Below are 26018 nucleotides of genomic sequence, written 5' to 3'. Positions count from 1 at the left end.
TCTCTGTGAATTCCAAGCTAGCCTGGTCTACAGAGTGAGTTCTAGGACAGCCAGGACTACACAAAGAAACCCTGTCTCAAAAAACCAAAAACCAAACCAAAACAAAAACCCCCAAAAGACTGATGTCAAACTTACTATGCATTGGAGACCAACTTCCCATTCCTGATGCCCCTTTTCCACCACGTGGGTCCCTGGGGTTGAACCCAGGTCATCAGGCTTGGCAGCAGGTACCTTTACCTGTGAAGCCATCTCCCCAGGGCTCCCCTATTGATCTTGACCAGTAACCCAGAATATTCTAGGCCGCCATTCATCAAGCGTCCTTACCATGAATAAATCCATTCTGCACTGACCATCACACCTCATTGTTTAAGTCCTTCCTGCCACAAAATGCTGAGTGTCGGTGATGACCCTCATCTGGCGGGGACTCTGCCCCTCTCCCATTTCTGTCGCCTCCCTGAGTTATATAGTCGCTGCCCCCTCAAGCTGCAGGTCGCTCCCCCTCCCTCACACATACTTCTGCACACCGTCCCCAGTGCTGAAGATCAAAGCTGGATGCTGACCTTTTGTCTCAGTTCGACTCCCAGGTCTGCGCCCTTCTCGTTCGGGGACAGTGGGCGGGTTCCTCCACCTCTGCCCTTCACCTCTGAACCCTAGCGCAGGGCACCACTGGTCCTGGCCAATCCGGGATATCAGGACAAAAAGAAGTGGACAGACTCAAAGTGCCCTGTAGGCGGCGTGTGGACAGACCGCTCCCCCCAACCTGGTGCTCTCGCTGACGAGTCAATCTCAGGCTGACAGATGTCACCAAGCCCTCGTCCCTTCCTTGCTTCCTGTCCCTTACACTGCCGAGTCACACGAGCAGGAGAGACAGCGATGCTGCCTCTGAGACAGTCCAGAGGAATGCGCGAGGGAAGGGGACGGGAGCGGCTGTTAGCTTGTAAAGGCGGACGCTCTGGCAGCCGCGAACACCCTCCGAGGACAAATCCATTGTCCTCAGGCCATGCAATCCAGAATGAAGATGCGAGGTGGACACCAGGACAATGTCTAGGAATGAATTCTGGGAAATCCGGGTTTTCTACTTAAGGCTCCATGTCAAGATGAGTTAAAGAAATGGACTATGAGGCTGGATATAGTGACCCGTGCTTGCAATCCAAGTGCTAAGGAGGCGGAGGTGAGAGGGATTAGGGATTTAAGGCCACCCTCGGCTACAGAGTAAGTTCATGGCCAGCCTGGACTATAAGAGAGCCCGTTTGGGAAAACAAAACACCAAAAACTACCCACCCCGAAGAAAAAGAAAGAAATCAACCTAGAAATCCTGGTATTCCTATTGCTGACTATGCGACCCAAAGACCAGAAAGCATTTTGAAAGAGATACACACACATACACACACACACACACACACACACACACACACACACGACTGGAAACCATCTTGGAAGAGATACACACACACACACACACACACACACGCACGCACGCACGCATGCACACGCACACACGCACACATACACACACACACACACACACACACACACACACTATACACATGTGGTCACAGCAGCACTTCCAGTAGTCATGTGGTGGAAGCAACCCAGGCCTGTCCACCAAATGTGGTGTAGACATGCAGTAAAGACAACATCCAGTCTTTTTTTTAAAAGCAAAGACAATTCTCACATACGCCATGACAGCCATGGACGCTGCACTGTCTGAAACAAGCCACAGGAGAAAAGACTGCAGGATCCCACTCGTATGAAGTATATAAGTAGTCAGTTCCTAAAAATGAAGTAGAGTGGTGGTTCCTAGAAAGATCTATGGAAGCGGGGCAGGAGGAGCCGTTCCGTTTTCCACTACAATGGGAATTAGTTCTAGAAACTGGTTGCACAACAATGTGAATGTACTCAGTGCCACTGAATTTGTACACTCATAAATGGTAACATGTGCACGTGACTACAAGGAAAACCTATGCAAGATAGCACAAGAAAACCACGGCGAGGGCTGGTGAGATGATGGCTCTGTGGATAAAGGGACCTGCTGCCACGAGCCTTGCCACGGACGGGTCCCATCCCTGGACCCTCCACGGTGGGAGGGCAGAACTGACTCCCACAGGTTAACCTCTGATTTCTACGTGCATGCTGTGGCATGTGCGTGCCCACATATACACACACCTCTCTCTCTCTCTCTCTCTCTCTCTCTCTCACACACACACACACTCACACACACACACACCACACACACACACACACACACACACACACACCCGAAGGAACCATAGCAGAAATGCATAATGAAAAATGTCTCAGCCAGGCGGTGGTGGTGCACGCCTTTAATCCCAGCACTCGGGAGGCAGAGGCAGGCGGATCTCTATGAGTTCGAGGCCAGCCTGGGCTACCAAGTGAGTTCCAGGAAAGGTGCAAAGCTACACAGAGAAACCCTGTCTTGAAAAACCAAAAAAAAAAAAAAAAAAAAAAAAAAAAAAAAAAAAAAAAAAAAAAAAAGAAAGAAAGAGAGAAAGAAAGAAAGAAAAGAAAAATGTCTCATAACTGAACAGCTATGAATTGCTCAAAAGTCTTGTTGCTGGCAGGTATGAGTTTACCACCCAGAGCCTCCCCTTCCCGGAGCCCACTATTTGAGAGCAGAGCCTTAAGATCACGCAGGTTAGGGGCAGGCATAGGATCTGCCCTTGGCACACGGACCTTGCCAGATGGCTAGTGCATGTAGTCATGAGCGTCCTGCCCTGCAGAGCCTTTAGGAAGGCTACGTGAGGTGGGCCCTATACTCAGTGCTCGGAGCACTGGCCTTCTACTCGGCCCGAGAGCCACCACTCGGCAGCTGCGACTTACCTGAACATCGTACAGAAACTGGAAGCGGCTTCTCTTATTGGCAGCATCCCTCACGGCCCGAGCCAAGTCCACAGACCCTTTTCCCCCAGCCGACCAGTGATAGCAGGGGACCGCATCAAAGGCGCCGGCCCGCTTAGCGAGCTCACACACCAGGTCGATCTCTGCCCGGGTGTCGGTCCTGGTGATGAGAATGTGTGTGGGTTTTGCATCTGTATTCACTTAGTGATGTTTTGAAAGAAGGACTAACGGTTTATACCGAGCTTCGCTCCCTAACACTGAATATATTCTAAACATCAAAAGCGGCCACATTGTGTTTAAATAAACCAGACTTGAGGAACAGCACATAGAAAGAATCCTCTCTAACATGACTCGAACGTTTCAGGCCGTTAAGGGTTTCTAATCGAGAAAATTCCATAATATCTCCTTTTGATCATTCATTCACTCTACCAGACAGAAGCATTGGATAGAATGGGGAAAAAAACCCACCCACCTCCCACCCAAACAGATGGCAATTTACTATCTGAGTTTCATTTCCATAGTAACACTTGAGAACACATCTGTGAAAATGAAACCAAATCAAACAAACAGAATGAGCTGACTGATTCGGGGTCTTGCAGTTGATGCCGAGAAACCCAAGTGCCCTTAGGACACAAACGTGGTCACTAGTGGCTACGGGGGGGGGGGGGGGGTTCAGCACCCACAGACACAAGACAGCTGGACTCACTTGAAGACATTCAGCGCCACCACGACGGGCACCCCGAAGAGCTGAGCAATCTGAATTTGTTTTTGTAGGTTACAGCAGCCATCAGCCACCAGCTGAATGTTCTGGAAGGAAATCAGTCTTCCTGTCATTATGTCTTACCTACCATCGCTGCCCTCCTACCCCAAGCCAGACCAGCCTCACCACACTGGCAACTTTTGATTCTATCTTGTCTTACTTTATTGTCCTGGAAACTTCTAAAAGGAGACCTAAGTCACCTTGGGTTTCCAAGGACGATGGCCAAGACAGAGGTAATTTATGTTCACGTCAGCTTCTAAAACTAGTTGGATCCAAGCACATGTATTTGAGTCTTGGGCCAGGCAATTATTTCTTTGGAGGACTGGCCCATCAGAACATAGAACCTACTCTTTGCAGCCAGGGGGGCAAAAGGCCCAGGGACTTAAGCCTGTTTAAGCCTCTTGGGCTTAAACCCATGGCGCCACCTGTAGGAGCTAAGTGGTACTGCCATCAGTTAACAGGTTTATCCACACAACAGTTACTAAGCTCTCTTGTAAGCCATAAAAACAACAGCACATCTTTCAAGAGTCAGCTTCCTTTCTACAACAAAGGAAGACACTAGAAGTACAAGCTTCCCTCTTTTCTGGGTCAGGATGGCTGTCTTGGGAGTAGAGGACGGCAAATAAGCCTATAATCTATCTTTTTTTTTCAGCTTTGCATTAACTGCATGGTTTTTTACCTCTTTGTCCCATCCATTTTGACAGGGATTTTTTTCCTTTTTATTAATTATTAAGAAATTTTCTATTAATTTTACATACCAACCACAGATTCCCCCTCTCCTCCCTCCTCCTGTCCCCCATCCTTCCTCCCTTGAGAGAGACTCTTAAAAAATCAATTATTGTATGTGTGCATGCATGTGCACATGAATGTGGAGCCAGAGGGCAACCCTGGCTGTTCCTTAGGGGCTGTCTGTCTTTCTTTTTTGAGGTAGTATCTCATTAGCCTGGGGCTCACCGAGTAGGCTGGCTGGCCAGCAAACCCCAAGGATCCACGTGTCTGCACCTCCCTAGTGGCAAGCACGCACCACGATGCCTGGTGTTTTTCTCCTGGGTGGTAGGGATCGAACTCAGGTCCTCAGGCTTGCAAGGTAATCGTTTTATCTGCTGAGCCATCTCAGCCCAGAAAAGCACATTTCTCAGAAGTTGCTAGTGGGACTGTTGATGGCCAACTGGAAGCTAATTATTAATCAGGTGGAATGATTAGTTTTTCTTACCTCCTCTGTGTATTCTTTCTTGAGAGGAACCCCAGCAGTCACCTGCAATAAAAAAGAGTCAAAAAGTAAGATTCATCCCATTGCCTGGGGGAAAAACAATGTTCCCAACAGCAATAGGCCCAGATGGTTTTATAGGAGAGTTCTACTCGATGTTGAATAACTCAGTTACTGTAATATTTACAGAAGCCTTCCGTAGTTAAGAAAAAAAGAATACTCCAAAATTTTTAAATTTTGTATAGTTAACATCTTACTCATATAAATTAAAAAAAAAAAAAACAACTGACTCAAAACATTACCAAACTGATTAGTAAAATCCAGTTCCTTGTGAAGCAGACATATCTGCCTGAACTGGGCTTGCTCTGGCAATGTAAGATTTCTTGTAAGGAATAACAATTTAAGCAACACGCACAGTCTTAAAGAGAAAATTGTCTTCTCGAAAGATGAAGAAAAACCTGCATCAGTTATTATGCTAATTTGGCCAATTAAAAATAGAAGGTAATCCCTGAATCCTCATTAAAAATGGATCCCAGGCATCACGCTTAGTGAAGAGCTGTTTAAACAACCCTTTTTTCCAGATGAGGACTGAGAAGATGCCTGTGGCCAGCACCCCCACCCAATTAGGAAGCATCGCAATTAGGAAGACCTTGCCAGGGACAAGGGGAAACAGTATAGATTGGGAGGGAGAAACGGAACTCACTTTCAGATATGAATGGCAGCACAGAATCCCCCAAAGACTGGATAGGTTAAATCAGTAGAGCAATTAAGAGAAGTCAGACAAGTTAGAGATAAGGTAACATATAAGAACAGAAATTTGTTTACAAATATAAAGCATATAGGAACAGGTCTCTAAGAAAACATGAGTTTTTTTTTTAATGAAATTAGCAATAACTTTCATTAAAATACATTCAAACAGACCCAAGCCAATGAAGAGATATCTAATGTCCTTTGAATAGAAATTCTAAAGAGACCGCAGAACCTATAAACTAATTCTCAAATACACACGGTGTTTCGAGCACGCAGTTCAGTGGTACAGAGCTGGTCTTATGTAGGCTGCATCCCCCAAACCTCAAAAAATAAAATAAAATCCATCAAGAAGATGCAGATAGCAGTGAAAAGGGTCATTTGAAGGTCAGACAGACAGACATGAAGGAATGGCCTGGTTTTGGATCTCTAGAGTACATGATATAACGAGACCAGATGAGGTCTCTCCATAGTTCACGATGAGATCTAGCTAGACCAGATCCACTGAAGGGAGATCCTGGAAAGAGACTTGCACACTTTTGGGAAAACAGATCCATCTCACCCTAAGTCAAAGAGGGAAACTTAAGAGACAGTGTGGAGGCAATTACTTGGCAATGCAAAAAAATAAAAGAAAGAATGAAATGAAATCTAGTCAACGCTCCACATGCCAAAACATATGGTTTATTCCACATGTAAACTTCGTGGGAATTCAGAGTGCACAGATATTTGCTCAAGCATTACTGTGTGTGTTTTTCCGTGAGGGTATTTTCTGATGAGATTATATACATAGATCAGTAGACCTGGAGAAAAGCAGGGTGGTATCATCTCCATAATGTGGCTGATCTCAACTTGCCAGTAGAGGACCTGAACACAACCCGGACTGAGCTCCTCTAAGTCAAGGGGGACTTTCCAGCAGGCTGCCATCAGATTGGACCTCCATACTCAGCTCTTCCTGGGGTTCCAGGTGGCTATGGAGATCCTGGATTCTGGACTTGCCAGGCTCTATGATCACATGACCCAAATCCTTATTACCCTCCACGTCCCACCACATATCCACATATACAGTGACTTCTATTTTCTTGAGAGCTCTGATTACTGGAGTGCATTATAGGGTTAACTGTGAAAAGACTGTGTGGATTTAGGGGTGTAGGGATGCCAGTTCTTATACTATGTCAAGAATGGCCAGCACACTGGAAGACAGGTTAACCATCTAAAATGCTGGTAGCGCAGCTGTGACCCTTGACTTGAATGCATTAGGAAATGCCCCGGGCATGGAGGAGGAACAGCCCTGGGTGTGCCTGTCTGGGTGCTTCCAGAGAGGTTTCATGGAGGAGGGGAGACTCCTGGTGAAGGTAGGCAGGGATATCCTATAGGCTGGGGCCCATGACTGACTGAAAAGGGAAATAGCACACAGCCAGAGATGCACTAGCATCGTCTCTTTCCTTCTCGACTGAGGGCTCGGGGCAGTCCTGAGCATCATGTTCCGGTCACCATTCCTGCCCCCGCACTGATGACCCCTCTCCTGTTGGCTCAAATTACGAGCCACAGCAAACCCTTCCTCCTTCCAGTGGCTTCTTGTCATGTATTCGGTCACAGCAATGAGAAAAATAAGTGCGTTAAAACTTATTTTTTAAGTTCAAAGGTCGGTTCAAAGGTCACAGGATTTTTCCAGCGCACAAATAATGGATTTGAAAGAGCCACCTCAGCTGAGTAAACACACGCCAGGCAGCCGCGGCTATCTGGGCAACGGTGTCCAAAGGGAGCAGAAATTATCCTGGATCAGGAAAGAGGAGAACAGAGCCGCTTCAAGTAAGATGCGAACGCACTGGGGTGGGGAACAGGGAAGAAAATGGATGGAGGATTAAAAGTTCATTTGCTACTCAATTACTAAAAACATTTCCGGGATACAGACTCTGCCAGGCCCTGGGGGCACAGTAACTAATAAGACATTTCCCGAGTGCAAGGAATTCAGAATCAGAGGAGGAGAGAAACATTTATAAAAATTATAAAACCCAGGTCCAGGGAAGGAATGCTTGGCTTCACTGGCCTGTCCAGCCCTCCCTGATTACTATCATTCATTCATGCAATACCTTGGTCTCTCAATGTTCCCCATGTGTCTATGGGGGTATGTTCTCTTGGGTAGAGCTGGTGAGAGGTGGGAGAGTCTTAGAAGCAGCCATCGAATGGGAGCCCTCAAAAGAGATGGGATTCCACCCTCCCTAGATATGAGGTGAGTGGTTTCGCTTTGTCCTGGCCTCCCAGATGGATGTATTGCTTTGCTACAGGCACAAATGCCGACCACATGATTGAAACTTAGAAAGATATGAGTGAATATAAATCGTATCTCTTTCTCAGTTGATCATCAAGTATGTTTGAGTAATAGGAAGCTGACTAAATGGTCTGCATTTCTACCTATGGTCCGGAACCTCGTGGTAACCCTCTCTGCCACAGGACCACGACGTTAAGCAGGGAAGGAAGAGGCAGGAAGGAAAAACTGGGGAGAAAACACAGCCTCACAACACAGCACAAAGAAGTGCAGTATGACTGGAAATCATGTCGAACATTTTTAAAGCCTGGAGGTCTGGGCAAACCCTGGACTGTAAATTCTATGTCTGGCCAGTTCCCTAAACAGAGGTATGATGTTCCCACCGCTGGATCTCCACACATCTCCACAATTTTCTCCCTTATTTTATAAAGACCAAACCAGACCATGTCGACTCTCAGCCTTTTAGCAGACCAAAGCTCTCTGAGTTTAAATGTAGGAATGGTAGAGGAGGAAGAGAGTATTTCAAATGATACACACACACATATTTTATTTTTTGAAAGTAGAAGCTGGCCTAGAGATTCAGAGTCTAAAGTGGAGGACCGACGGCAAGAATTGGAATTTTAAGCATCATCAGAATTATTGAGGATTCATAATGCCTGCCCTTACAAATTCATAATGTGTGTCTTTACAAATTTTTCATTGGGGATGATAATGCAACTTGAGGTCAAATGAAGTACTTAAGTGTCTGGTACTGAGCCGGAGTTTAGACTGTGTGGCACCCACTGGCCCTCGCTCTGCATGGGGACACAGCAGGTAGTTGGACTGACATTCTTGGCTTCAGATTTGAATTGCTGCTGGCTATTGTCTCTAAACCTAGCAAACCTTGGCTTCCTCAGCTATAGAAAGGGATGAAAAAAATAGCTGATGACCGGCTTGACTGTGAGTTTTGTGAACATAGTACTCTAATTAAGAAATTAGGTTTGACGGTGTGTCTTTCATAGCCACATGCTGTAATGATATCAGATGGGAACATAATGAACCTTCAAATAATAATTTTCCCACGTGGAAACTTCTAAAGTGAAAAACCAAGTGAAATAAAACACATACATACCTCTTTTGTACATTTTAAAGATAGGTATTAAAAATCTTCACATATAGTAAAATAAGTTGCTAGGTGTGGTGGTACATCCATTTAACCCCAGCAGTGGGGAGAAGGGGGCAAGTGGGTCTCTTAAGTTCCATGCCAGCTGGTCTACAGAGTAATTCTGGGCTAGCTAGGGCTAAATAGTGAGACCTTGTTTTTTTTTGTTTTAAAAAGCAGAATTTGTGTTTTTCAAACAGGGCTCCTTAGAAACATACAGTGAGATACAAGATTCACAAGGCAACATGACCATCACCAGAGACGGAGGGAAAGAGGTTTTAGGTGGAACCTGATAATCCATAACATCCTTGTGCCAAGAGTATCTGGCAAAGCATGGCAAACGTCCGTCAGAGCCGTCATGCCAACCCCAGGGGTCCTCATTGAGGACTGAGCGTTTCTACTCTCCCGATCTGGTTCACACCCTTACAGAAGCTTGCCCGTGTGTCAGGGATGACTCTTAAGACTCAAGAGTGGTTCTGTGGTGCAGTTTAGAAGTCATGTGTGGGCATCGCAAGTAGCTGGCATGAGTGAACTAAACTCCACGTGCTCTATGGGATGAACTTGAAGGGAGTTGACTTTACAGACGATTGGAAACATCTAGCATATAATATGTCTCAAATACTAAGTCACACTGGTTCTACTGGTTCAGACAGGTTCTAGTCTGAGCCTTGGTTGGTTTTGAACCTGTGGCAATCCTCCTGTCTCAGTCTCCTGGGTGCTAGGATTACAGATGTGAACTTTAAAAAAAAACTTTTTTAAAAATTATTTCATGTGTATGAGTGTTTGGCCTACATGTATATGTGTATACCATATGTACGCCTGATGTTCAAGAAGATCAGAAGAGGGCATTGGATCCCCTGGGACTGGAGTTATAGATGGTTGTGAGCCACCATGTGGGTGCTGGGAATTGAACCCAGGTCCTCTGCAAGAGAAGCAAGTGTTCTTATCCACTGAGCAATTCTCCAACCCATATATAGCTTTAAAATTTTTTATTATTTATGTGTATGTGTGTATGCAACCTGGATGTGTTTATGAGTACTAGGTGTGTGCCCATGGAATCTAGAGCAGGCTACTGGATCCTCTAGAACTGGAGTGGAGAGCTACCAGATGTAGGTGCTGGGAACTGAACCCAGATCTCTTAAGAGCAGCAAGTACTCTTAACCACTGAATCATCTCTCCATCCCGTTTTTTTTTTTTTTTTTTTTTTTTTAAAGACAGGGTTTTTCTGTGTAGTTTTGGTGTCTGTCCTGAATCTCACTCTGTAGACCAGGCTGGCCTTGAACTCCCAGAGATCCATCCACCTGGCTCTGCCTCCCGAGTGCTGGGATTAAAGGTGCGCACCACCGCCACCTGTTTTTTTTTTTTTTTTTTTTTTTTTTTTTTTTTTTGTTTGTTTTTTGGCTAGGGAAAAAACAGCAAGCACTTACACTTGGCCCACCTCCATGCATCTTCAGAGCTCGAACGGTGGCCACCAGCACAACCACGTTGGGTACCAGGCCGGAAGCTCGGCATTTGATGTTGAAGAATTTCTCCATCCCAATATCAGCCCCAAAGCCAGCTTCAGTCACTGCACAGAAACAAGTAGGGAATAAGCTGGTGTGTGAAAACAGAAGCGGGAGCTAGAAATCAATGTTTAACCACAAGTCAAGCGCTCACAGTGGTCCCTACTCCTGCTGCACAGAGGCCAGGGCAAGGCACTGTAACCTGACATCTCTCTTACAATGGTAGATGCTCAACCTCATTGCACAAGGCAGGTCTTTACCCTGTTGGACTCAACAGGCTACAGAGAGGCCAAGAGCTGTCTTCCCAGCACTCTGACTCAAACCAAAGCTTTTCTCAACATAGATGAGATTTTCAACTTTGTGATCAGGTCCCAAACTTTATCAAGGGGGCAACTTTTATCAGAGGGGCGGCTGATCACTTCTGTTGATGAGCAAAATTTAAGCTGGAGGCACGATCACGAGACCTGACGAAAGATAGAATCACAATTCTACAGACTACTTCCAAGTTGATAGAAATGTTACTGTGGGGGTGGGGAGAGGGCTCAGTGGGTGAGAAAATGTTACACAAGCATCTGAACTGAGTTCGAATTTCCACACCCGCGAAGAAAGCTTGGTGCCACTGTGTGCACCTGTATCCTTGGTACTGTTGGGGGCAGAGACAGGAGGATTGCTGGGACTCACTGGCCACCAGCCTAGCTCCAGGTTCATTGAGAGACCCCAACTCAAGGAGAGAAGGTAGAACGTGATGGAATAGGACATCCTAAGTCTTCCTCTGGCCTCTGTGTTCACACGAGCACATGTACACACATATGTATATCTGTATAACCACCCCCCCCAAAAAAAGACATTGTGGCATTTGTAGAGGTGGCAGATAGAACATGAGTATTGTTTTCCAAAACCATGACAGATACTGGGCCATCAGATTGTCTTCCTACCCAAGGGTGCTGGGGGAGGACCTTTCTGTAGACTGTGAATGTATGTTGCTCTCAGTGGTTGATAATTAAAGCTGATTTAGCTTATAACCAGGCAGAATAAGGCTGGGTGAGAAATCCAAACAAAGATACAGGGAGAAGAAGGGCGGAGTCAGGAGTCGCCAGCCAGGTGCAGAGGAAGCAAGATGAAAATGCTGTACCGAGAAAAGGTACCAAACCACATGGCTAAACACAGGTAAGAATTATGGATTAATTTAAGTGTAAGAGCTAGTAGTAATAAGCCTGAGCTACTGGCCAAACATTTATAAGTAATATTAAGCCTCCAAGTCAATTATTTGAAGTGGCTGCATGCTGGGACGAGGCAGAGAAAAGCCTCTGGATTTCAGTGTGTGTGACCTCTGGTGTTCAGTGTGTATGACCCATGGACCAAGAGCAATGGCATCACTTAAGAGCTTGTTAAAAAGGTGGAACACTGGGCCCATGAGATCTACTTAACCAGAACCAGAATTTAAAATAACAAATGGTACATGTATGGGTGTTCTGCCTGCTTATATATCCACACCATTTGTGTGCCTGGTATGTGCAGAGGTCAGAGAAGACCATGGATCTCCTGTTACAAATAGGTATAAGCCATGTGGGTTCTGGCAATCAAACCCAGCCCTCTAAAAGAACAGCCAGTGCCCTTAACCTCTGAGCCATCTTTCCAGCCCCACCAGAATCAGTAATTTAAAAAGACACTCATGTGCGATGGTTGTTGATGGTCACTTGGGAAGATACTATGGATGTAAAAACTTGTTGAATATGCACCATCTACTGACATTCTGACTGAGGCCATAATTAGTGGTACACAGAGGAAGTAGACGTAAACGGATATGCTATGGTTTATATAAAACTATTTAAGGGCTGAGGTTGAAGTACAATGCTTGCCTTGCCTGAGTGAATTCCCGACTTCAAATTCTTGGCAGCACCAAAACAGGCGAAAAGTGAACAAATGATATTTTGCTCTAGTATTCATGGGATACAGAAATTTTAATAAGAACCGAGGGAAATAAATTTTCTTCAGATGTAAAATTAAACTCTAAATACACTTAATTCATATTTTTTCCTTTTTAGTATTCATGTACCTATTTTTTTTTTTTAACAGAATACACAGGATTTTGTAGTCTCCTTTAACTTAAAAGTATAGTTTTATTTCTGGATTACAAATGTTTCAGAATTCATGATTATAAAAACAGCAGCTTGTAATTTTGTTAACTGATGTGCCAGAATTTGTAAGTCTGTTCCCTTTGTGTTTGAACGCTTGGGCAGTCTCCAGCATGCACAATGACACACCGAAATCATGCCACACACGAGCTCCAATCTCTTTCAAAGCATATTCCTGGAATAAATTTCCAAGGGTGAGGTGACAGGCCAAGGACATAAAGTATCTTTTATGACCGCTGATATACATTTTATTAAATTTTATGTTTTAGAATTAATGTTTTAGGTTGCTATAGCAAAGAATAGGTTTCATGGCATTTTTCTCATTTCTTCCCCTCCCCCACTGCCTGCCCTCCCCCCTCCCTGATTTTTATTACGTTCTCTTTGCATAGATTTATAACAGAACAAAGGACATTCCTTCTTCACACAGCAGATGAGACCGTCCTCATGGTTCCATCGGCAGTGGTCAAAATTAGAGATGACTCCTTCCCCCAGCAAGGAGGCCCTGAGGGGCAATTGCATGAAGAAGCTATGAAGATAAAGCTTAAGATGCAAAGGAGACCCTGGGATGTGGGAGACATAAGGACCGCAGAGGAAAGGGGAAACTGAGCTTCCTGACTGTGGATGATGCCACCCACTTCTGCTACCACCCTCCCCCGCCACGACAAACCCCCTCAAACTGGGAGCCAAACTGAACCCTTTTTTTCTTTAAGTTACTTTTTTCAGTGTTTTAGCACAGCAGCATGAAAAGTAATTAATGCAAAGACCAAACCCTTAAACACTTCCTCACAGATACAGAGGACGAACGCATTCCGTTTACAGTCTTTTCCCTTCTTAGCCCGAGTGATTCTGTCTTAACTCTCAGTGTGGTCCCCACATTCTCCTCTGCTCACAGGTTCTAGGGAAAAAATCTGAGGATCTTCGTCACCTGAGCTGTGAGGGCTTGCTCATGCAAACCATCCCTACTTCATCCCCCTCTGCAGGCCAGGGCAGGGAGGATACTCAGTTGGTCTGCTGCTTGCATAAACATAGGGACATGAGTTTGTTCCCAGGACCCATGTTATAAAACGTCAAGCATGGCGGTTCATGTTATAATCCCAGCACTGGGCAGGTAGGGACAGGTGCATCCCTGGGACTGGATAGGCAGCCAACTTAACCTTAATGGGTGAGTTTTAGGCCTATGAGAAAGTGTCTTCAAAAAGAAAAAAGAGGTGGGTGACATTCTGAGGACTGACACTGAGGTTGTCCTCTGGCCTACATCCACGTGCACACAAAGATGTGCATATGCAGCGAGCATGCGCAAACAGACACCCACACCTCATTCTGCAGCAGCAGCAGCAGCAAGCTATCCAGCTTCCTGCAGAGATGATATATTACTATCATCTCTGCTCTTCTTTTCCCACCTGGACAATTCCTTTCTTTCCTCTCCTCTCCTTAAACCCAGCGTCTAAACCCCAGCTCAGTGGCTCATCTCCTAGCAGCTTGTTTGGATCTCAGGCAGGGGAGCTTTCCTTCTTGTCCTCTTGGGCATTTTCTACCTCAGCTATTGTCTGTCTCCTCCTGACCCTCCACTCCTGAGATCTGCACTCTCCTCAGCCCACCCTGTCAAGTACATGCAGCATCCTCATGTATATATGCACTTGGCTGGCTCCTCCTTAGAGACCAGGGACACCGCCTGATTTACACCTTGACATTTCCAATATCTAACATGGTCCCTGACACATTAAAGGGCACACACGAACAGCGTGGGACTCAACAGCCAATGGGAAGGTCACAATTCAACAAAGACGGATGGATGAGTGCATTAAAAGTAGGAAGAAAAATGCATCAGTTCTATCTGTTCTCTTTTTTTCTTACAAAACTCAGTTTTGATTTTTTTTTTAAATCAAAGATGCAGTGGTGTAAATACCACACCTGTCCGACAGTAAATGATATGATCATCTCAAATGTCTACACAGACAAATTCAGCTCCATTTTGTATTTTATTTAACACACAAACTGGAAATGAACAAAAACATGGTGGAAAAGGGCATTTCAGTCAGGGGGTGGAAATGGACTGTGGCTGCGAAGGTCCCGGGGACTCCAGCTGCCAAAGGACGTACAGGAAACAGGAGAAAGAGGCAGATTCCCAGGCTTTGAAAACTGCTGTTTTTGGAGCATGTGATCACTCACGTTTAGGTTGTTCAGCTCCACACACTGCAGGATACCGAGGAGAAGGGAGGAGCTGGGCTGATGGGTGACCAGTGTTGACTATGGAAGGAAGCGCTTTCCCACCGCATTACCAGGGACTAACTTGGAGACGGGCACATACTGCAAGGTTCAGCCTTAGCCCCGCAGGGCCTTGATAAGAAGCCTGGACTTGTGTGACAGGACAAGGCTTCATTTCCTCAGGACTTCCGGGGAATCACCGACAAGTCAAACCTCCCCGGTGACCTAGAATCAGCTATTTATTCTCTTATCTTATTTGCTGTCCCTAATAAATTTTTTTGAGAGCCGAGCCAAAGGAATTATCTCACACTGAATGTAATAGACATATTCTTAAATCATGAAGCAAGTCCACTTAGCATGACTTGGCTTTCCTGAAAAGCATGGGATGTAGATTTCAAAAGGCTGCCTACTTAAAAAAAAGGGCTTGTGATAAAAAATATTTGCGCAAGCCGCAGCCACTGTTTGTCTTGGCAATGTCTCTTCTTTTTGTTACAGCTCTTTCAGTTACAGCGTGAATGGAAACAGGAAATGCTGACGGGGAGGCTCATCGAGGAAGCACAGAAGTCATCCTGCAGGATGGCTTGACTCAAAACCTACAGACTTCAAACTTCAAAACCCACAAACTGCTCAGAAAGGGGGGCAGGGGCGCAGGTCATTGGGTCCAAGCTAGAAGGCTCTCACAAAACAGAGCTCTGAGTATGGACAGAGGTGGAAGCCTAGGCGGCTGGCTTGGCTATGACAATCCCGCTGAGCACCCGGAGTCCTGGAGTAAAAACTATGGAATAGGAGTGACCAGGACAGCCACAAAAATGCTACACTGCCCACAACACGAGGCAAGCCACGGGCTCTCCACAAACACAACCCACCCCCCCCAAGGGAGGGAGTCTGTATTTGCCAGGTTTCCCTAGGACATCTCTGGTTCCTTGCACACTTCGAAGAAAGTGCTGGTGACAGTTAAGACCCGCATTTCAAAGGAAACACCCATCTTTATTAAGATTACCTCTTTCTAGAGAAATCCTGTCAAATACAGGTTCATCCAAGTCTAGAACTGTGACGCATTTTAGGGATGACAGTTTCTAAGCTCTTGGCTCCTCAGCCTGAGGCAATTGACCTCTTGGAGATCAGGTCAAGGGACCCACTGGCGGTGTCCAGGTCCCTCTATTGCCCAGTCAGGAGCTGTGCCCACTTCATGCGCTGCGGTCCACCATTCTATGACAGAGCACTTCCCATTCAACACATACATCACAGATTTTAGGAAAACACTGCCATTGCTTCTCCCTGGACAACGAAACCTCTGCTCCCTGAGGTGTATCTATGCAACTGCCGGAGACATCCTCTGCTGTGGATATTGCTCTGTATAAATAAGATGCTGATTGGCCAGTAGCCAGGCAGGAAGTCTAGTGTAGGCGGGATAAGGAGAGAGGAGAATTCTGGGAGGTGGAAGGCCGAGGCAGGGAGACGCTGCCAGCTGTCGCCGCCATGAGAAGATGTGAAGTACCGGTAAGCCACAAGCCACGTGGCAACTTATAGATGAATAGAAATGGGTTAATTTCAGATATAAGATCTAGACAGCAAGAAGCCTGAGCCACATGGCCATACAGTTTATAAATAATATTAGCATCTGTGTGTTTTGGATCTGAGTGACTACAGGCCCAGGCGGGACTGGAGATAACTCCAGCTACAATCCTCATTTAGTGAGGCAATGGAGTCCACAACTGGACTTTATTACTGTGATGAAGATAAATTAATTACCCAATGAACAAGCAGCATGACTTTGGCCTTTCTTCTTTTTTAAACTTCATAGTCTACATGAAAACATAGTCCATCTATTCAGTCCCTTCCCCCTGCCACCAAACTCCGTTCCAGCAAGTCTTCCTCCTTTCATCGCTTGTTATTATTTTTATTATCTGCTTTGGGGCCCACTGCATTTCATTATGGTTGCTTGCACAAGCAAGGGTAACTGAGCTCTAGCTTATGCCATCCAGGAATATGACTACCTCCACAAAGTAATCATTAACTGCTTATAGTGCCCCTGGGTGGGGTGGGGCATCGTGAATTTCTGTCCCATTCATGATGGAATGTTGATGTGGCCTTTCCTTTTTGAAATTACTTTTATACTTTTAACCCTCTCTACCCCCCAACCTCAAGACAGACTCCTATTATGTAGCCCTGGCTGGCCTAAAACTCGCTATGTAGACCAAGCTGGCATCAAAGTCACAGAGATCCATCTGCCTCTGCCTTCCAAGGGCTGAGATAAAAGGCTTGCACCTGGCTAAAAATTGTATTTATTTACTTGTATGCAGGTCAATCTGAATTCCACCCTGTCTCGTATTTATCTCTGGCTATTCTAAAGCCTTAACCTCTTTACCTATCCCTATGGCGTTCACAGGCATCACAAACGATAAAATGTCATTGAGTTCTTCTTGAGTGAAATGATGCTGCTCCCTGCAACCCCCACCCCACTGGAGAGGGCACAGGGGAAACATAGCAGTTTCTGAAGATATTTTTGGTCACTACTGGCATCTAATTAAGAGACACTGCTAGGCATCCTATAATGCACAACACTGCAGCCCACTTCCAAAAATCAAAGACTGCTTCATCAGGCAGCCGGCTATGGGTCAAGCAGAACAAAGGAGCACTGGACTTTCTAGACACTCCCTCTGAGAATATTACAAATGCACCGGAGGCTAGACTACAAGATTGCACCAGCTCATTATGCTAATCACCGTAATCTCATCCACCGAGATCCCGGAGTCTGAATTATCCAAATAAAAAAATCCCGCTCAGCACAGCTTTGATGTATTGCATCAATAACGGGGTCAGTGCAACTTGGCCATTGGGGTCTAAAGTGATTCCTGACTTAATAGCTTAAGGAGGAAGGAGGGGCCAGGGGAAGAAAACAGTCAGCATGGGAAGGCACAGGTGGTGGGGGTTGTCAGCCTTCCTGCTAAGAAGTGTAGACGGTGAGAGGAGGGGACTATTTAAAAAAACCAGGCATGAGAAGACAAGAAGACGGGCCAAAGGGACCATTTATTGGGCGTTTCCTCTTGACCCTTTGTTCTAGTTTTATTCCGTTGCTGTGATAACACGCTGACCAAACACAACTTGGGAAGAAAAGGATTTGTTTCAGCTTACAAAAGTCATGTCACAATCCATCCTTGAGGGAAGTCAGAGCACGGACCCAGGCCATGGAGGAATGGCGCTTTCTGGCTCCACCACTGCCTCGTGCTCAGTGAGTTTTCTTATACAGCCCAGACTCACCTAGGAATGGTGTTGCCCATGGTGGGACAGACCCCTCCTGCATCAAGACAACGGGCGCAGGCCAATGTGATCTGGGTGCTTCCTTCCCCCTTTGCATGTGACCAACATAAACCTCTGCTTAAAGCCTATGATGCTAATGATGGAAAGGTTCCAATAACTGTTCCCAATGTCACTCTGTTATGCAGTCTCTGCTAATGTCCCTAATCCACACTGCCTTGCTGATGCATCAGCCAACCAGGAAACATTTCTCTAGCTGAACTGCTTTCAATGAAAAAAAATCTAAATACCTTTGTGCTTCAAGGGCATGTCCTTCTTTGGGTTCAGAAATTTGTTTTCTCTTAGAGCAATTCATGTGGGGGTTACCCATCACCTCTCCCAATTGTTAGTTGCCATGCCAACAGAGGTGGGATTTGGGGCAGCGGAGGGCAGGGGAGCCTTATGGTGAATTAAAAAAGATTTTAGAGAGGCTGCTTCAGGGACCAGGTCGATCTGTACTTGGTTCCTGACACCAAGCACAGACAGGACACACAAGCACACTGTGGTGGCCCTCCTCAGAACCAAGTAGTCTCCTGGAGCCACTCCCCAACTTGTCTGAGACTCCCCAAGACTTGTCTCCCTAAATCAGACACCAGCTCTCTCATCACTGGTTGGCGGAGCAGGTAACTTGAATATCCTAGCTTAGATCGTCTGTACCAAATGTGCAGACAGATTGGGAATAAGGAAACTGGTTTACTTTTGAAATTCCCATTTTTGCTTCCCAACCGAGGAGACCCTCCTTCAATCGAGCCAGGTTTTCCTTGAGTTTCTCTTACTCGAAGCACCTGAAGATTACCACCAGAACTGCGAATTGAATTTTCACCTTGTTCTACCATGAAAGCACCCTTTGTTCCACAAGAACTCAGAAGATAAAAAGAAAAACCAGTATTGTCAGATTTCATAGCTACTTTACGACAGTGATAAATTTTCTGTGTGATGCATGCAACACACACATATAATATTCAACATACTGCGTTCTCCATTATCCTTGGACATGAAATCGGATTTATGGACTGTTGAAGTTCTCACAGAACTAGTCACCACAACCAGCTCAGCATGGGCTGAGGTTAAAAAAAAAAAAAATGTCTGCACAGGACAGATTTGGTCAATTCTCAAAATGAATTTTTATAAACACAGGGGGAAATGAAATTGTAGCTTCCATCCAGTCCAGACTTGACTTCCTCATGACAAATGAGAGACTGTAAGGGATGCACACATAGGAAGAAGTCGGAGCCAGGCTTCACCCTGAAGCAGTCCGGGTTACAGTTTCTGTACAGAGCTAAAGGGAACAGAGATGAGTCTTCCCACAGGCCCCCTCTGGCCTGTGTAAACACAGTTATTCTTTGCAGCCGCCTGCAGAGGAACTCGGGAAGAGTCAGTTCAAAGTCACCAAAGCACATGCGTTCTGAACTGGAGCTCAAGGTGGGCTAGCCTTTGAGGAGTTTTAGTTATTTTCTCAGTGGCTAGGAGACTACATAAATGGGGATGAGTCATCAAATGAACCACAGGGGAGGCTCAGCGTTATTGTTACAGCTTAAAAAACAACAACGACCTTGGTTTAGAACGTATTAATTGTGAGGCTCTAACTCATCTCAGGTCTATGAAATTTTACTAAAAACAAAATCCTTTCTGCTCTGTCTGTTTCATTGATGTAATTCACGGTCCCTTGATTTTATTAAATGTAAGAGAGTTGAATTTCCATAGAGAATACAAAAAAAAAAAAATCTACTTATGGGGCGCATATTTGGAGACTGAAGGAAGAGATCAGTAAAACCACAAATGAATGTTATTTTGAAGACCCTTCCCTCTTACCCAATGGCCAGGTTTCCACACCCTGGGCAAGGTTGAAGTTGGAGCACAGAGGATGAGGAATCTATGGGGTGTACTCTGGGGGAAGGGAAAGAGAACATTAACAACATATAACGAGTCGACATGCCTTTAATCCCAACACTGGAGAGCCAGAGGCAAGATGCTTGGGAAGCTCAAGGCCTGTTAGGTCTGCAGAGTGAGTCCTAGTCCAATCTGAGCAACAGTGAGACTCAGTCTCAAAAAGCTAATGATAAATAAATAGGATATAGGAACACTTGGATAATATGTGTGTGTGTGTGTGTGTGTGTGTGTACAGTAACTAAAGTTTTAAAAATTTAAAAATATCAATGTACGTTGGAAGAAGGATTCAGAACTTACTCCCCGAGATTGATTAGTTATAGTTAGTTACTTAGAACTATCACTAACCATCTTGTTTTGTAAACTAATTTTGGCCAAAGAGAAATTTAAATTTGGAATAATCAAATGTTTAGATAAAAATTAAGTTATGCATTCTAATTATTTTTTTGAGACAGGGTCTTACGATGTAGCCCAGACTGGCTTGGAACTCACTCTAGTGATGAAGGTGGCCTTCAACTCAGAGAGATACATTTACCCCTGCCTCCAGAGTGCTGAGATTACAGGTGTAGCCCACTGCACCCAATATTTCATGTTAGCTTTATTTCCCACATAAAAATCTATGCTCTGGATTGGGAGAGTTTGCCCTTTGGATGATTATATGGGGCAAAGCTGTCCTCTTGCAGCTTGTGAGACGTGGGCCCTATGTCCACCCATCTCCAGAGACAAATTCTGAAGCTAAGGGTGCTGGTACACACCCATAATTCTACACTCAGGAGGCAGAGGCAGGAAGATTGCCAGTTGAGCCAGCCTGGGCTCCACAGTGAGGCTGTATCTTAGAATTAAAAAAGAATTATGCCTGGCTTAGCTACTAACAAGTATGTCTTAGTAAAATGGAAAAATGGGACAGAGCATTTTCTCTAAGAAGAGTTTGTGTAAACACACCTAAGGAAGAAGAATGAAGGAATGTGGAGGTACACACATTTTATCGTAAAGCCTCTGCAGAAAGAACAGTATCACAAAGTCAGGATAACCCGCTCTGACTCCTGAGAAACTCGAATCACAGCAGACAGACTTTCCGTGAAGTTCTTTTTATAATTTCTAGATTCCCAGCAGCAATGAAGATAGAAGGAAAATATATTAAAACTGAAAGCTATAATCTTTGGGTGTGTTTTTAAAAAAAATGTACGTACCTGTGTGTGGCGTGTATATATGTTTGTGTGCATCCATACACATACCTGTGCATACATGGAAACTAGAAGTCTAAGTCAGGGTCTTCCTCATTTTCCCTTCACCCTACTTTTGAGGTAGGGTCTCTCACTGAACCTGGAGCTCACTGTTTCGGCTAGGTGGGTGAATGAGCTCCACAGGGCTGCCTGTACCCTCCCGCCTCCTCCAGTGCTGGGGTTACCACCAGCTTTTATGTGGGTGCTGGGAATCCAAACTCAGCTCTTCAGGTATGTATGGCAGGTGCTTTACCAATGGAACCATCTCTCTGGACCCTAGGGATGGTTCTTGCACACATGTGGCTGATGGGGAAATTACTCCCGCCTCTGGATTTTAGCCAAACATTCTCTGGGAAAAGTTTCACCCATGATCTTTATTTAGGGGAAGAAGAGCTTGGCTTGCCCATTTCTCACAAGCAGACCGTGGTAGCCTTGGCCCACTCTGCTCAGCATTGGTACCCAGGGCAGAGGAGAACTCTGGGAGCATCACTCATTCTAACATCAGCAACCTCTGTGCTTATCTTCACCACCCCATAGGGAACGGGGCCACACAGCTGCCTTCCAGGAGAGTTTAGAAACTACGGATGGATGGCTTACCCGACCATGTAGCAAAACAGGTTGACACCATCAAAGGGGATAACAGGCCACAGCAATAAGAGGGCCAGACAAAGCCACATTCAAGAGTGTCCTTAACACTTACCCCATGATGTGGGGAAAAGAGATCAGTAAAGGTGACATTTCAAAATGGTGGTGAGCAGGTGGATTACTGACTAAGTGATATTGGGACAATTGGCTGATAATGGGGCTCTCTCCCTCGGAAAAAAAAAAAAAAACAACTTCCCAGCAGTTAAAAAAAGCTCATGCCACACTCTGGGGGGTCACCCACAAGGCCAGAGCTTAGCGATGTGGGATAGCATACACCCAGATACTCCTCACTTGTCCCGATACACGCAGACTAAGTTGAGAACACGTTAAGCTGATAGTGCATTTCACGCCTCTAACCAGCTAAACATTCTAGCCTCACAGCACATCACGCTGCAGCCTATCAGCTGTTTCCTTGGTGATGGCAGGGCTGGCTGCCTAGTATTATGCCATAATCACCAGCTAAAAAAAGCAGAGATCCCAAATTTCCCAGGATGCTGTCCACAGAATGCAGCTACTCTCCTACTATTGTGAAGTTTGTGTCAAACTGAGAGACGGGGGGCCATCTGTACGTCTGCTACATTTTCAGAGCCCAACACACAATATTGAATTCTATTTTGCCTGTGCACATATGTTCAAAATGTATGAGAATGCAATTGGGCAGGCCTCCATGGTCCTAAGAGCTATGACTTGGGAAGGGGACGACCAGAGTTAAGTGCCTAGAACACCTTCTGTTGTTACAGCTCAAGGAAGCGGTCTGGTGTGCTTGGTGAAGAAGAAAAGGAGGATATTTGCATCTGTAATTTCAGAGGGTGTGGCTAATGCCCAGACTGGCTGCTGTATGCTGTCCGCCGAGCTTAATATAAATGTTAAGAGCGGTGTGTACGTGGGCTGGGTGCTTCAAGCTGCCTGCCAGGGGTGCTGACAGGTTTTGTGGACAGGAGTTCACACTTGCATTTCCCCTGGGATGAGCGGTGCAGATGTGGGCAGTAGCGGACCAGCTGAAGATAGGCAGGTGGGGGTAGGGCTGAGACTTTTTCTGTGCAAACAGAAATGAATCTGGCTGTTATTTCTCACTGGGTTCCAATGTAGCCTGCACTGAGTGGCAGATGTGTCCATTCTAACTCCCGGCTCAGAACCAAGGTGAGGGCTGGTGTTTCACTCGGTTTTTAGATGCTTAGCATGTTTTGGACGTTTATGTGCACACACATTCTGAGCTCCAAATGCGAGCAATCTCAACACTACCTGCATCTGTATTTCCCCCGCCACATCCTTTAGAGTCTTTCGGCTTGCTTTATAAAATTGCATGAATATTTTGGATGAGTGTAGATGGCTTTTACTTTTTAAGGCCAGGCAACAATTTTGTGATATAACTTCTAAAAATACTTAAAATAACTACGAAAATAGTTTGCTTCGAAAAACCACTTCTTGGTTTAGAATATACACAGAAGAGATAGAGTTTAGAGTAGAAATTATTTTAACACACCACGAACAGGAAACCCTCCGGAGTCCTACACATGTATTCCATGCTACTCCCAGGTTAACAAAAATATAATAATGGTTTCTGTTGTCTTGAGTCAAGTCTGAATCCAGAGCTTTTAAACCAACAGCTGTTTTCCTCAGTGCCGAGGCTTTTAAGCACCAATCAGTGAGTTCTGGGACCTGCGAGATGGTTCAGTGGGTACAGGACTTGCTGTACAAGTGGCATCCACCTGAAGGTTTGGCATGCACGTTTGTGACCCCAGCATTGAGAGAGTAGAAACAGGAATATGCTGGGTGCTCAGTGGACAGCAAATCTAGACAAAAGAGTGAGCTCCCGCCTCCCCAAGAGACCTGTCTCAGAAAGTATGGTGGCAGGCAACAGACGAGGACACTCAACATCGACCTCTGGACACTCAACATCGACCTCTGGCCTTCACACGCATACACACACATCACACACAGAATCCTGACCACATTCTAGCCCTTAGAAGTTCAGTTCTTCCATCAGTAAAACTTCGAGCAAACCTCACATCTCTTCTAAATTAGAAATGTCCCCTTGACTTCAGTCCTAGAGTTAATGCTGTGCAGAGAAAGAAAGCGCCCGTAGCCTATGAGGAATACACAGGAGGAAATGATCTAAATGAGAAAATACTACGATGTCTGTAAGGAGGCTGTTTTCAGGAATGAACCAATCAGGATTAGGTTTACCCACAAATCTGAGGAGCCACGAAGGAGTGGCACAATGCCAATACAAGTGTATTTTCTCTCACACAGAAGAAGATCACAGCTGGCACTCTGCGCTGGTGGACCAGCTCCTCCATCATCCGGAGCTGCTACTACCCAGGGGTCCAGGATGATTGCTGGGGCCCCTGCTATCATAACGAAAAGTCCCAAACAGTGGGGAAAGAGGAGGAAAGGCATACCCCTTTTCAAAAGACTTGCCTGGATGGGCTGGGATGTGGCTCAGTAGACAGAGGGCTTGTATAAGGGCCTGGATTCTACCCCCGCCACCTCCTAAACAGGGCAAGGTTGGCAAATGTCTGTAATCTTAGCACTCTGGAGGTGGAGGCAGGAGGATCAGACATTCAAGGTCATCCTCAGATACACGAGTTCAAGGCCAGCCTTGTCTCAAGAGAGAGCGGCAGAGAAAGATACGCACACAGAACGAGATAGAGAAAAAGAGAAGAGAGACACCGAGAGGTGGGGGTGGGGGCGGGGCTTGGAAAGCTAAGACCTTTTGGGATCCACCGCCATCACCCTCAAGCAGAAAGCGGCGGCGGCGGCGTTCAGAATGCTTCTCCAGGCAGACGTGAGCTCATGCCAAGTCATCTGTGCCGCCGTCTGCTTTGTGCCTTTTCCTGAAGAGACGGCAACTAACAGTTATCCACCCCAGGCAGGGCACTGACGACAAACCAGAGAAAGAATCCCAGCGTCCGTCAGTGGGGCGATGACTTTGGTCGGTGGGGTGACTCTCAAGCAGCTGCATCAGGGAGAAGGGCTCCCCAACCCCAGGCCCCCAGCATGAGTGACCACCAGAGACAGCTGCATCGCAGGGGCTCAGGGTCCAGTTGGCTGGCAGCTCTTCTGAACAGATACCCACCACACTGCTGTGGCTGTTTACTGCTCAGATATCACCCCAGGGAGGGGCTGGTGAGTCTTTCAGCCTCCCAGGGCTTCTAGAGCATTCCTGGTAAGTTGCTTTAGCCTGCCAAGTCTTCCTATGCCTCCTCCTTTTCTCCTCATCATCTGTTTTGTGAGGTCTCCATCTTCTTTTGCTAGGAGGCCAGGAGGAGGGAGGGGCAGACCTGGAAGGTCTTATGGGGTGTTCAGGAGGGTCACTGAGACAGATTGCTGGGGACATAGAATTTATTATTAAACACTACGGACAGAGAGATAAACAAGAGCATGTCAGGAAGCCTGAGGAGAGTTCAGGCTCCCATCAGAGAAAGATGGCAAGGCGGAGGCTCTGAAGAGAAGAATCAGGCCTGCCCAGCGGAAGTTGGAGAATTCGTATTCTGACAGTAGAATATTACACGATGAAATACTGTTTAAAATACGTTAGAATCAAGGGAGACTTCTCCAAAGGGAAAAGATCAGGATATGAACTTGTCCTTTACGAGGCTTCATGATGTCCAAGCTGGAACATAGAGCTAGGGATTACAGTCTTTCTGGGAACAACTTCAACCTGCCCTCCATGAAGCTTGCTCCAAAATTTTGCAAGGCCAATAGGCATGATGAAACTTTGATTTGGGAACCGGGGATAGAGGTAGATAGGATGCTTGCCTAGCTGCATAAGGCACCAGGTTTGATCCTAGCCGCTGCAGGATCTCAGCATTCAAGAGGTGGAGGCAGGAGGATTAAAAATTCAAGGTCATCCTTAGTTACACAGTGAGTTTAAGGCCAGCCTGGATAACACAAGATTCCAACTGAAAAAACAACAACAACAACAACAACAACAACAAAACAAACAAACAAACAAACAAACAAAAAAACAAAAGGAAGGGAAGGGGAGGGGGAGAGAAGAGGGGAGAAACAATCTTTGTAATGTCCGCCTCTTGCTGGCATAATAAGCATCATGAAAAAATATTATATATACACATGGTGCTCTGTGTTACACAGTAATAGGTATACAGCCCAGCCCAGTGGTTCTCAACCTGTGGGTCAA

General features: G+C 45.8%; 1 protein-coding gene across 1 annotated transcript in view; it reads right to left on the bottom strand.

The window, feature by feature from the left end:
- The window catches only part of Mthfd1l (methylenetetrahydrofolate dehydrogenase (NADP+ dependent) 1 like), a 188095-nt gene that overhangs the window by 64156 nt on the left and 97921 nt on the right, over positions 1-26018 (bottom strand). Inside the window, exons 21-24 of the mRNA XM_028858204.2 lie at positions 10408-10547; positions 4833-4874; positions 3566-3666; positions 2842-3019 (exon numbers count right to left, since the gene is read on the bottom strand). Of these exons, the coding sequence (XP_028714037.1) occupies positions 2842-3019; positions 3566-3666; positions 4833-4874; positions 10408-10547 (461 nt within the window). The remainder of the gene's footprint in view (positions 1-2841; positions 3020-3565; positions 3667-4832; positions 4875-10407; positions 10548-26018) is intronic.

The sequence above is a fragment of the Peromyscus leucopus genome, chromosome 8a (genome assembly GCF_004664715.2).
Source record: "Peromyscus leucopus breed LL Stock chromosome 8a, UCI_PerLeu_2.1, whole genome shotgun sequence".
Classification (NCBI taxonomy): Eukaryota; Metazoa; Chordata; class Mammalia; order Rodentia; family Cricetidae; genus Peromyscus; species Peromyscus leucopus.
This window is presented reverse-complemented; position numbering and strand designations above follow the sequence as displayed.